This window comes from Lactuca serriola, chromosome 1 (assembly GCF_051521515.1).
Source record: "Lactuca serriola cultivar US96UC23 chromosome 1, Lser_US96UC23_V15, whole genome shotgun sequence".
Taxonomy (NCBI): Eukaryota; Viridiplantae; Streptophyta; class Magnoliopsida; order Asterales; family Asteraceae; genus Lactuca; species Lactuca serriola.
Genome location: NC_136408.1, coordinates 169,167,476 through 169,182,488, shown reverse-complemented (window position 1 = coordinate 169,182,488; position 15,013 = coordinate 169,167,476). Strand labels below are relative to the sequence as shown.

Below are 15,013 nucleotides of genomic sequence, written 5' to 3'. Positions count from 1 at the left end.
TTTCAAAGTTACAAACGCGGTCTTCGCCAACAAAAACATTTTTTTGAATTTTCTTGCTAGAACTAATCTCCAAAATAGTGATTTGATTGGTTTATCGATTTTAAATTCATTCAAGTAATAGTTTATTTCTTGATTTGCTGATATCATGTTAGTCTGGAAAACCAATTGGAAAAATCTTGAAATTTAAGTGTTACTTTGTTACATGATTCAAATTGTCTAATTTAGTTTTCATTTTGAATCAACATTACTACATGCAATGAAAGTATTTTTCATTTGCAACTATATTAAATGAACCCTACCAAGTGTTTGACAAAATGCTATTATTAGGCGATCAAAGAGAAGTTTTTTACTTGGGTTTCTAGTTTTTGCAGGTTTGGTATTTCAGTGTGCAATGGCTAGTGGATCATATATTTTTAATAATTACTATTTTTGCGTTTAACTATAGTGACACCCACTTGTTTGTATGTTGTATTATACATGGAGATGAACACCTCATCTTCCATCCTCACAGATCCAATTTCCATGGCTTCCAGTTCTTCCTTGAGTATCGTGGCTTCTCCTCACATGAGTGCTAGCAGCTTATGACATTTTTCTAAGGCTTAGAGGTGAATTAATGCGAGTGAGAATTAGTACTTTTAGGGATAACTTAGAAAAAATCCAAAGAGGTGAGAGTAAAATGGTAATATTTTTTGGAAATCATGGTAATGCTTAGGGAAAACATGAAGAGATGAGCTCTGAATTTGGTATCTTTGTTTGGAGTTTAGATAAGAATACTTGAAAATTTTAATGAATTGTAGATAGTCTAGAAAAATTATGGGTTGTTGTATTATGTATAGTAAATGAACCATGTATATGTTAATAGAAAGTGTATAGAACAAAAGTATTGGTTTTGTGGATTGAGGTGAAATAACAACCCATTTTTCATATTTATCCAAAATAGCAATGAACTTATTATCTTTTAATAAAAATTAGCAATGTATTTATACTATGGGAGAATTTGCGAAATAGCAATGTATTAGTTTTTACTAACATTCTCACGTATGATGGAACCAAAATTTGTTTCATAAGAGAACTTAAAATGCAATAATATGTAAACAACAAATAATATGATCAACATGATAATATTAGTGAAAATGTAAAAATTAAGAACTCAATTAATCTCAAAAAAAAGTGTTAATGAGGTTCAACTTATTCCGCAACAATGATTGAAATAAAACAACTAGTTTATCTGTTTTTTAGATTTTAGGTCTTTTGGCTAGTCTTCATTTACTTTTCTTCTTTTTTTTCAATATGGATAGCAAGAGGCCTACATGGAAGGAAGAGCCAGTAACTTCATACTTTAAATTGGAGAACAAAGAGTTCTAGAGGCATCTTCCATTCATATCTATTTTGGTTTTTCTGCACCATATGTTGATCTCCCTTTTCTTCGCTCCAAAATTCCCAAACAAATCCTTGAATCCTTGAATACAATGGGATTTCACACCTTGAACATTATCAAGAATCCATTACTTGAAAAGATAATGAATCGGCATTTAACCAAGATTGGAAGTAATGATAACACAACCATATACAACACTAGTTATGTTAAGAAGAAGATACTATCAAACACTACATCTAACAATACCAATGAGAGTTATAATAAAATAACCCCCCAAGGGTAAAATGGTCAAGACACCAACCAAAGTAAAATAGACCAACAACCTAAAGACTACAAAATGAAATTTATGTAGGTAACTTAACAATTCAGTAATACCACCAAATAAACAACAACATCAACAAAGTAGGCCTGTAACCCCTCTAAATCGTATCAGGACTAAAAGAGACACCAAACGATTTTGAAGAACCATTCTTTATAGAAGCCAAAAGAGACACCAAATGATTTTGGGACCCTCGTTCTCAGTCCTGTATGCTCAAAAGAAAGAAATACTCGTATAAGGTCTCCAAAGTGCATACCCAATAAGTATAAATTCATATTGGCTGCAAAAGATGGAAATACCTCATTCTTATTGTTACCTGCTTGAAAAATAAACACAATTTGAAGAAAATGTCGACTACAAATTAGTATCATAAAGAGATTTAACAAAAAGGTATCAAAACGCAGAGAATTATTGATTTTGAGTGTTATAATATTTGTAGGCATTATGTCGAACACATGGTGGGTGGAAGTAAAACTTTCACGATTCCCCTATTTTCATGCACCAATTTCTCCAAAATTAAACCTATTGATATTGATATTTACGTACATAATAAAATGTAAAGTTATGACCCATCATTAGTTTTCAAGGAATTCATGAAAATCGATTCAAAATAAAGTAATTCGATCTTTGATTGTTTCTGGGATTTTAAATAAAATTATCAGGGTTTCCAAAATAAGTCTAAGAAACTTAAAAATGGAGGAAAATTGTTGAAGATGGAATTAACGAACATGGTCGGACAAGCAAGCAACGAGAGCGACGGAAGCGATAAATGCTACAAATCACACATCTTTACGAACAAGCCATATGCGTGAAATCAGGTGTATGGTAAACCCATTCAGTAGAACCATGATCGTCGATGGGAGATGATCACAAAATGTTTATCCTAGAATACTTGAATCTGAGAATTAAAAAGAAAAACATGTTCCTTGGATTAATCAGGAACTAATGGCAAAGAAAGAATTAGTATTATGATATATCATATCGCTTATTAAATGAAACAATTTTAAACTTTTGGGTACCTATTCTTATATATACATATGGGTATATATATATATATATATATATATATATATATATATATATATATATATATATATATATATATATTGTTGTAAACTATTGTGAATGACACTAATAATTGGTGAATTGGTAAAAGATATCATGTCATACTATTTATATTACGTATGATAGGTAGTTTTGTTGTATATATATAACATGCTCTTGTAAGAATAAGATGCAACAATTTCACAAAAGATAAAAATATATGATATTTTTCTAAATCTTCTTCTCCATCAAGTTTCTTTACGTATGTTATTTTAGTTTATTTTTTTTAACATATTTTAATCACGTTGAATTTATAACACGTTATCAGCACGAAAGCTCTTATCAAGGTTATTAAACAAGTGGAAATCACATCTATCTTAATCAAGGTATGTATTACTTAGTAAAAACAATATTAATTATAAAAACCTCCATCATATTAAAATAACAATAATACTAATGAATTAATAAAATTATACATTATGGACATTATGGACTACTAACAATTTTTTTATTTCTTATACTAACATTTCTTTATGTATTCTAATTTTTATGCATACTAACATTTACATTATGCAACTAATTTTTATTTATGCAAACTAACATTTACATTATGCAACTAACATTTACATTATGCAACTAACTTTTATTTATGCATACTAACATTTAAATTATATTTATTTATACATGTCAATGTTTATTTATATTTTAGATACTCTTCTTAATTTTATTTAAACATTTACTAATATTTATTTATGTTTCTAATTATTAAAATTATACCAAGTAAGGTTATGTATTGGCTATAAGTGTTATTAGATGATTTATAGAATACATATACACACAACGAATATATATATGTAACAGTTATAAACAGCAAAAACAACGGCTATATTTTTTTACTATAAATAAACATCTTTACCCTGTTTATTTTACCCACAAAAAATATTTTCTCTTTTCTATCAAACAAATGAATTTCAAGAAATCAAGCTTCAAGATGATTCACCCTTTTGTGATAATCATGACTATAATAGTCATGTTACTTCTCATCCCGATTCTTAACATCGAAGATAATATGGAATTTCATCTACTTTTAGGCTTGTATACAATGTTAGCTTTACCGCTTCTTTTTTGTGTAATATTTATTGAAATAAATGGATTTTAATTTTAATTTTTTTATTTTGTTTAAAATTTATAGTTACATTATGTCCAACATTGCAAAGCTCGAGTTTGCAGCACTTGAAGTTAGTGGGAAAAACTATGTGCCATGGATGATAGATGTAAAAATGCATCTTGAGTCCATGGGAATCTCAAATGCTATATACGAATTTAATAATTGCTTGGCACAAGAAAAAGCAAAAGCACAAGTTTTCCTTCGTAAGCATATTGATGAAATTTTGAGATTTGAATATCTTGATGTTACTGATCCAAGTATTCTCTGGAATCTTTTGAAAGAAAGATTTGATCATCAAAAGGAAGTTATACTTCCAAATGCTAGAGATGAATGGAGAACACTGAGGTGTTAAGAATTCAAGAAAGTGAATGAATACAACTCAGCTTTGTTCAGAATATGTTCACAACTCAAGTATTGTGGACAAGAAGTTACTGATGAAGATATGTTGGAGAAAACTTACTCCACATTTCATGCAACAAACATTACCTTGATGCAACAATATTGAATGCAAAAGTTCACAAGATATTCTGAACTAAATGCATGCCTGCTTGTTGCAGAGCAAAACAACGAGCTCTTGATGAAAAACCATGAATCTCGTCCAACAGGATCAGTAGCACTTCCTGAAGCAAATGCTACAAATACTGATGGTAATCAAAACAATACACGTGGACGAGGGCGTGGTCGTGGCCGAGGACGAGGCCGTGGCTATTTTAATCGAAACCAAAGCCATAATCAGAACCATAATTTTGGTCGTGGACAAGGTAATAATCGTGGTCGCGGCCAGAAGAGACATAATTATCAATCTTCACAAAGAAGCAATGTCCATACACAAGATAAGACCAAAGTGTCAAAGCATGATGCTGGGACATCACAAAAATCAGATGGTTCATGTTATAGATGTGGTAGCACAGGCCATTGGTCAAGGACCTGTCGCACACCTGCACATCTTTGTCAACTTTATCAAGAGTCCATTAAAGGAAAAGGAAAAGAAGCAAACCTCATTGATAATGTTGAATTCACTCCGCTAAATGTTGCTGATTTCTACAATGACATGGAAGACATAAACTAAAAAAAATCTATTATTGTTCTAGTAAAACTGTTTTTCCTTCATTTGTTTTTTTTATGTAATGCCTTTCCTTCAATAAATGAACTTTCTTTATTAATAATAATTTTTATTATGTTTACTCACTTATTATTCCTTTCATATATGAAGTTTAATATGAGTCCAACTGCAGCGCAACACCAAGAAAAGATTGGAGATCTTTGTATAGCAGATAGTGGTAGTACACATACTATTCTGAAATCAAAAAAATATTTTTCAAAATTAGTACCAACAAAAACAATCATACATACAATATCAGGTCCTGCAGACATGATAGAGGGAACCGGGAAAGCCCATTTTATATTACCAAATGGTACAAGCTTTTGTATAGAAAATGCCTTATTTTCCCCAAAGTCTAATAGAAACTTACTCAGTTTCAATGACATATATTTCAAAGGATATGATACAAAAACTGTGACCATTGAAAATAAGAAATACATGTATATTATAGACAAAAATCATGTGCTTGAAAAACTACCAACACTTGATTATGGTCTTCATTATACATATATACATATGACTGAATCAAATATGATAATTAAAGAAAAAAATTGTGATCCCGGGACATTCAGTTTATGGCATGATAGGTTGGGCCACCCAAGATTGACAATGATGCGAAGGATAATTGAAAATATGAATGGGCATCCATTGAAGGACCAAAAGTTCCCTCAATCCAACAGCATAAAACCATGTGCATCTTGTTCCCTTGGAAAGTTAATTATAAAGCATTCTCCAATGAAAGTTGAAAGGGAGTCACCTAGATTTTTAGAAATAATTCAAGGTGATATATGTGGACCGATTCACCCACCATCTGGACCATTTAGATACTTTATGGTCTTAATAGATGCATCCAAAAAATGGTCTCATGTTTGCCTATTATCAACTCGTAATATGGCATTTGCAAAATTTCTTGCCCAAATTATTAAATTAAGGGCACATTTCCCTGATTATATTATCAAAAGAGTGAGACTTGATAATGCTGGTGAATTTACTTCACAAGCATTTAATGACTATTGTATGTCTGTAGGGATTGTTGTTGAGCATCCAGTTGCTCATGTACATACACAAAATGGTTTAGCTGAATCACTGATTAAACGTCTCCAACTGGTAGCTAGACCATTAATAATGAGGACCAAACTTCCTGTATCTGTTTGGGGCCATGCAATCTTACATGCTGGATCATTGATACGCATGAGACCAAGTTCATATCATGTATATTCTCTGCTACAACTTGCTTTCGTTCAAGAACCAAATATATCCCATTTGAGAATTTTTGGGTGTGCAGTATATGTCCCTATTGCACCACCTCAACGGACCAAAATGGGTCCTCAAAGAAGGTTAGGGATATATGTTGGTTTTGAGTCAGTATCTATTATAAGATATCTTGAACCGTTAACAGGTGATGTTTTTACAGCACGCCTAGCAGATTGCCAATTTGATGAGGCAAATTTCCCATCATTAGGAGGAGAAAAGAAGATTATGGAAAAAGATGTGTCATAGCATGAGCCTTCTTTATCATATCTTGACCCTCGCACAAAGCAATGTGACATGGAAATTCAAAGGATAATGAATTTCCAAGAAATGGCAAATCAATTGCCTGATGCATTTACTGACACAAAAAGAGTGACTAAATCATATATACCGGTTGACAATGTTCCAGCTCGAATTGAAATTCCACATGGACAATCTGATGATAAAGTCACTCAAGATTCTAAAACACGCCTGAAGCGTGGAAGACCATTTGGTTCTAAGGATAAGAACCCACGAAAAAGAAGAGGATCAGAAACTACACTGGATCGTGAGGAAAGTGTTCCTGGAGAGACACGAATTATTCAAATTCCCCCAGGAAAGGAGGATGATGCACAAAATTATGGTCAAACAAATAGAATATGTGACCAAAATGAAACTGAAAATATAAGTACAATATTTTCTTATTCAGTTGCATGTGATATTATGAATGATGATCCCGAACCACAATCTGTCATTGAATGTCAAAGAAGAAGTGATTGGGCTAAATGGAAGGAAGCTATGCAAGTTGAGTTAAATTCTCTTAACAAGAGAAAGGTTTTTGCGACCATTATCCTCACACCTGGAGTTGTGAAACCATTAGGGTATAGATGGATCTTCGTACGAAAAAGAAATGAGAAAGACGAAATTGTGAGATAAAAGGCTAGACTTGTTGCTCAAGGTTTCTCTCAAAGACCTGGAATTGATTATGAGGAAACTTATTCACCGGTAATGGATGCAACCACTTTTAGATATTTAATTAGCTTGGCAGTCTCTAAAAATTTAGAGATGCGTCTTATGGATGTTGTTACAGCTTACTTGTATGGATCACTTAATAGTGATATCTATATGAAAATCCCTGAAGGATTTAAAATGCCCGAAGCATTAAGGGAAAAACCCAAAGAAATGTATTCTATAAAATTACAAAGATCTTTGTATGGGTTGAAGCAATCTGGACGCATGTGGTACAATTGTTTGAGAGATTATTTGACAAGTAAAGTCTATAAAAATAACATTATTTGTCCATGTGTATTTATTAAGAAAACAACATCTGAGTATGTGATCATAGCTGTCTATGTTGATGATCTAAACATCATTGGAATGAATAAAGAAATCCTTGAAGTGATTGAACTTTTAAAGAAGGAGTTTGAAATGAAAGATCTTGGAAAAACCAAATATTGTCTTGGTTTACAGATTGAGCATATGTCTAACGGAATACTTGTACATCAATCAAATTACACAGAACGAGTATTGAGACGTTTTAATATGGACAATGCTAATCCTTTAAGCACTCCAATGGTTGTTAGATCATTAAATATTGACAAGGATCCATTTCGTCCATGCGAAGAAAATGAAGAAATCCTTGGTCCAGAAGTACCATACCTTAATGCAATTGGAGCTCTTATGTATCTTACCAATTATACTAGACCTGACATTTCTTTTGCTGTAAACTTGCTAGCAAGATTTAGTTCAGCCCCAACAAAAAGACATTGGAATGGAATCAAACATATTTTTCGATACCTTCGAGGAACTAGTGATTTAGGATTATTTTATCCTAACAATTCAAAACAAGGTTTAATTGGTTATGCAGATGCAGGTTATTTGTCTAATCCTCATAAAGCTAGATCTCAAACTGGATACGTATTCATGAATGGAGGTACTGCAATTTCCTGGCGTTCTCAAAAGCAAACACTTGTTGCCACATCCTCAAATCATGCTGAAGTGATTGCACTAAATGAAGCTAGTAGAGAATGTACATGGTTAAGATCGATGACACAACTAGTTTTAACTTCATGTGGACTTGAAAAAGATATAGGTCCAACTTTGATATATGAAGATAACTCAGCATGTGTCACTCAAATGAAAGAAGGATATATCAAGAGCGATAGGACAAAACATATACCTCCAAAGTTTTTTGAGTACACTCAAGAGCTTATAAAGAATCATCAAGTTGAAATCAAATATGTTCAATCCAACAACAATGTAGCAGACCTTTTTACGAAGGCACTTCCTACTGCAACTTTCAGGAAACATGTACATGGCATTGGCATGCGACATGTGCATAGAATATAATGTAACAGATGTCTAAATAAGGGGGATTCAACTATACACTGCACTCTTTTTCCCTTCGCTAAAGTTTTTTCCCACTGGGTTTTCTTTAGCAAGGTTTTTAATGAGGCAGTACTTCAAAACTAAACTCTAAATTAGAAATGGTGTCATCCAAGGGGGAGTGTTGTAAATTATTGTGAATGACACCAATAATTGGTGAATTGGTAAAAGATATCATGTCATACTATTTATATTACGTATGATAGGTAGTTTTGTTGTATATATATAACATGCTCTTGTAAGAATAAGATGCAACAATTTCACAAAAGATAAAAATATCTGATATCTTTCTAAATCTTCTTCTCCATCAAGTTTCTTTACGTATGTTATTTTAGTTTATTTTTTTAACATATCTTAATCACGTTGAATTTATAACATATATATATATATATATATATATATATATATATATAAAGCCCACCAAACTATATATACTATAGATTCTAACATATCCAAGATCACCTGCCTTCGTCAAATATATGTTTTCTTCTTCTTTGTGTCTATAAACTTAAAGTGTTAAAAGTCATGACCAACTAGTATAGCTTACCAATTTTTAAATGAAAAACAATATACTAGAATTAGAAAAAAAAACAAATACAATTAATTCAATCAAGATTTACACAAATTCTTTTCATATAGTCTTTAATAGAAAGATGAAATATTTTTCAAGATTTATTCAATAAAAGTATATTCTTTTTTAGATCCCTTGAATCACTAATGGATTATTTTAATAAAAAAATATATATAAAAATGATGTTTTTTAATTCATAATTTTATTCAATTCATTTGCACTCTATTAAACTAAAATCCGAACTAAACAAATTTAGGTTTTTTTTTGCTTAAAGTTTTGAGTCATTTTAGACGGTTCTATATCTAAGCTTAGGTACATAACAGCCATATGTTCATTATATATATATATATATATATATATATATATATATATATATATATATATATATATATATATATATAACTGAATATGTGATTGTTATGTATTTAATTTTAGATAACCATCCATGTAGTTTTGCTTTAAAGTAAGTAACTAACTCTAAATATGATAAGTATATGAAGATGTTGGTTTTTTTTTTTCTGGAAAAAAAAATCATGCTTGATTTTTATTGATGACCGGGTGTATTTGGTTTTTGAAATGTATTTTCTTGAATAAATAATAGTCGACCATAACCATGATTAATATGCACATAATCAAGAATTCAACTAGGCGTAACTTCATGCGTTGCGCAAGAATGCATTTAAGTGGTTAAAATAATTATGGAAAAAAAATAGAAATATGTTGAAATTTACATTTTTAGTCATGTTTTGGGCATTAACCGGATTATCAAATGACATAAAGATTCATCAACTTATATTTTGATACTATCTAATATAGTCCATACCTTATAAACTTTACTTTTACTTTTATAATATCCAATATATATTATAAGTTTTTGTATAACATTAATATAATCTATTTTTCTTATGTCCGACAATATTTTTTGGATAAAATAAGAAATAAGGTGTTTTGAATGAGCTATTAATAAACAATATTGAACTAATAAACTTTGTATTACACTATTTATATTACACCAAAACATCCAAGGTTTCATATATGAACTTTCAAATATTAAACATTGAAATTAAGAATGAAGTAATACAAAATATATTATTATACATAAATGTCATCAAAAGTTTTAAAATAAGTCGATTAATAAATATGATATTTAATTTTAATTACATATTTTGTAAGGCGTACGTTTGACTTTATGTTGGTGCGCCGACAATCATCTCCTTTAATTTGTACCTAAAAAATTAAGGTGAATAGAAATATAAAATAGATATTACTAAGCATTAATATAAATAATTAAAAAGAATATGTAGATCTCCTACCACCGGTTAAAGACAACATACATCTCTAGTGGTATCGATTCCTATGTGAAATTAAAGTAGTCATTCTATGTACACCTTGTTTTCTAATTACATAAACAAATATGGGTAACCAAACATAAAAATGTTATCTTTATGTAAGAAAAATATTTTAGTTAACTAACAAATTAAATAATATAAGTTTAAGAGTTAAGAGTTTCAAAACATTAATATTTTTATTAATCAATCAATTAAGTAACACATGTTAAAAAATTTACAATTATTATTAAAAAGCATTTGAAGTATTAGATTTTAAATGAATTTTGGTTGAAGTGTTTTGACCTTTATTATAATATATATATATATATATATATATATATATATATATATATAAAGAGAAAGAGAGAGAAAGAGAGAGAGAGAGGGAGAGAGAGAGAGAGAGAGAGAGATGGAAAGTATAACATATGTATCAATTTTAGTTAATTATCGTTTTGAAACGGTATAATTACAAAACAAAAAAAAACATATTTAAAATATTTAATTAAATATTTTCGACATCACCCTATATAACATATGATCAATATATTAACAATTAAACCACAATATACATCGACTGTATTACAATAATCCAAAAACGAAGAAAATATAAAAATTAATTAGTATATATAACAAACTTACAAATTAAAAGCTCTATGTAATGCCTGCAGATCCGGGCTAGTCAATTTAGAGGCAATAGGGGTTGAAAACGACTTTTCGACAAAAAGATTATTTAGAATAAATAATCTTAACCAAGTTGTATAATATGTCACAGGGTTTCCGTACATATAAAGAACGCCGAAATCCGAGTTATAACGAAGAAGTTATGACCCGTCGAAGTTTCGCGTCGGAACAGGCACGGCGCCGGGAAGCGTAAATAGTAAATTTATGATAGAGCGAGATTTAGATTTAGCGCTCTAAACGAAAGTCGTAGAATATGTTAAACTAAGAACTTCGATAAAAATAACGCCCAAATCTGACTTCGTATGAAGAAGTTATGATTTTTCGAAGTTTCGGATTAGCAGTGTACAGTCCGAAATTCGAATATTAGATCGAGCGATTTTTAGCCGACACAACCTAAACGAGAATTGAAGATCTCATTATTAGTAGCGTAACAATAAAAAGACAGACAAAAATGGACATCGGATGAAGAAGTTATGAGATTTTAACGGACCAATCCTGTCCCGACCTGTTAAAAATATAACTTTAAAAATAAAGTCAAAATTAGCCGACGGAGTCTAAACGAAAGTTGTAGAGTACGTCTCCACCTACGCGTGGATATAAATAACGTCAAAAACGGAGTTCTTATGAACGAGTTACAAATTATAATAGCATATTTACGTATTAAAATAAAGTATAAATCATATATACGTACACATATATATACATATGTATATATCATTAGAAAGGTATCGACGATGCGGTCATTATAAGACTAATGTTGAGTTCTTTCAACATTAGTTTAGTGCAAATATCATTAAATCTATTTAAAATAGTATTATAAAGGGGTGTTTAGTTGTTTATATAACTATAAGGTCATTAAGTAACTATGAAGGGTAGTTTTTGTAAATTCAATTACTATAAATAAGAGGCTTGGGCTCTCATATTTCTTGCACCATTCTCTTGATTCAAGAGTCTTTCTCTCCTTATCCCCCGAGCATTTCGGTCCCTCGTGATTCGACTTCTCTTTCTATAGTTTTAGTATAGTAAGGTGAGCGCTGAAGCGCTGCACGAATCTTTCTTAGAAAGATTCAGCGACGAAGTTCTGCCCCTACAGAGCCCGACTCCTAGCTAAAATCCCCTTGTAAGTAAGTTATGCTTACCCTATTTTAAATATAGTTTATATTTAAAATTAGTATTGTTATTATAAATTTATAATAAATATTTGAGCTATTATTATGACTTATATAAGTGTCGTTATAATATCTTTTTAACTACTCGCGGTACGGAGAATCTGGTTTAAAGGGCCGCATAGGGTTGTTGGATTTCAGAAGTGCTATATGCCAAAATGGTCCTGCCCTCCGGTGTTTTATGTCTGGCCCCTGTCTGTACATAGTGGTTGGAAAGTATTGTTTAAACGCTTATATAATAATAATAATAATAATAATAATAATAATAATAATAATAATAAGACTAATAATTAGTCACGGTAAATATTAGACTAAAATCTAGTGGTAATAATACTAGGTTTCGTCGAAGGAAATTATTTTAAAGTAAACGAAGCGCTGTCCGAGTACCGAGTCACCACCTTCTCAAGTGAGTGCATAGTTACTTTCATCTTACACATAGATATGAAGTATTTTATATAAACTACGTGCTATGTGTGCACATTATCTGAATACTTGCTGTCTATGCTGGTTGAACGTTTTATACATGTTTTAAAGGACTTAAACTATATACGTATTTTATATATACGAAAATGTTGGGTATGAGATGGGTAGATGAATGTTGAGAGATAGAAGATGACGTGAGTATACATTGGCAGCTACAGACTTAGTGCCTATGGGACAAACACCGGTAGCTATGGACTTAGTACCTTTTAGACGTTGGTAGCTATGGATTTAGTACCTGTAGGAATTGGTAGCTATGGACTTAGTACCTGTTGAACATTGGTAGCTATGGACTTAGTACCTATTAGATAAAGACTGGTAGCTATGAATTTAGTACCCGATGAATAGACTATAGCAGCTATGGAATTAGTGCTTTATGAACGAATATTGGCAGCTATGGATTTAGTGCCAGTCCCATAACCCTGGAAGTAAGGGACTTCGGAATAAACGAATGCAGGATAGATGACTCTTAGGTTAAATCCTTAAAGAGTAAAGAAGATAATGGGGATGGGTAATTGGGTTGATTGTTTGATTGAACATAATAATTATATTATTGTGGGTTGAAAACCCTATGTACTCACCAGGTTTCCCAACCTGACCCACTCAGTTTATGTATATCACAGGTGACGAAGTGAAGTGACATTACACTGAGAGATTTAAAAGAGATGTAGATCACTAGTGTAAATCATTGTAAGTTCTGTTTATGCTTATGTTTCGGTATTAACGATGACATCCCAAACATTTTAAAATGAAATAAATACGTTTCTTCGAAAATGTTTTAATAACGTATTTACCATGTTTTTCTGGGAACAAATTCCGCAACCTTTTTATAAAATGAAGTACTCTGATTTTTATAAAGCATAAACAAAATCGGTCTTTTCTGGCCGTGATTTTGGGGATGTCACACTCTAATATAATAGCATATCTTTAAAAGTGTATTACGATAATCCATAAACGAAGAAAATATAAAAACGAATTAGTATAAAAAAACTTACAAATTAAAAGCTCTAATATAATAGTATATATCTTCAAAAGTGTATTAGAATAATCAAAAAATGAATATGATATAAAAACGAATTAGTATAACAAACTTACAAATTAAAAGCTCTAATATAATAGCATATCTCCAAAAATGGTCATAAGACCTCAACCCAACACAAAAACTTTTAAGTTTGTTTTATTTCTGAAATTTGTATATGATTTGTATGCATGTCTTCCCAAACGATTTGCCTTTTTAATTAAACATAATATAAGTTAAAAAAAAATAGAGTATTAAATTATAATTAAGAAAACTTTTGAATTGCATTAGTTAAAAAATAGGGTTCCAAATTAATGTGGTTTGAGGAAGTTAAAAAATGGGGTTTCAAATGCATGAGATTCAAAAAAAAATACTAGTTTTATAAGTATTTATGAAGTTTAATATTTGACAACTTTTTTCAGATCTAAAACAAATCATATTTTGTTTGATAAAGTTGTAAAATGATAAATATCATGGTTTTATTAAATCAAAGCTTCAAGCCTTAAACAATTGGCATCCAACAAGTAATGATATTTGTAATCTACCTTTACTGGTTTCAATTATGCAAAAAACTAAACGGAATTTATATGCTAATACATTAACATAACATACATAGTGATATCTAGCAACTCAATATACTCATAGTTGACGCCAACCATTTGCAAACTTTTATCTGATATAACTTATATCTCACATTAATGTATTTCTATATATAAAAATATATAGCGATTCAAAAACTGGAATGGATATCCATGTTAGGGCCATGACCGTATGGATATATTCCGCTCATTCTCCATTTATAAATATATCTCTTGCAACTGTAATATCCCTTACAACCACTTAAGTTCAACTCAACAATATGCTTGCAGTGATCACCAGATGTGATCGATATGCCAACATCTGTAACCCTTGGGAAATGCTCTAGGTGCTAATGGGAACCTGCAAACTGAAAATTGGATATTCGTTTACAAATAACAATGATATGATTTTTACATGTAATTTATGAACTATAGAAGTGATATCCCATTCGCAAAGAATCAACAAACAACCCACATAATTCACACATATCAACATTCAAAATCACTAGTGTCATAATCGACGATAGGATTTTAGACTAGGTAAAAATCACTTTTCGATTAAGAT

The 15,013-nt window shown here is 30.6% G+C and overlaps 1 protein-coding gene across 1 annotated transcript; it reads left to right on the top strand.

Annotated features, from left to right (window-relative positions):
• Nucleotides 1-4,414: 4,414 nt before the first annotated feature.
• LOC145063951 (uncharacterized) lies at nt 4,415-4,978 on the top strand. Its single transcript, XM_079011503.1, has one exon. It carries the CDS (start codon nt 4,415-4,417, stop codon nt 4,976-4,978), a length of 564 nt encoding a protein of 187 aa, XP_078867629.1.
• The last annotated feature ends 10,035 nt before the right edge of the window (nt 4,979-15,013 follow it).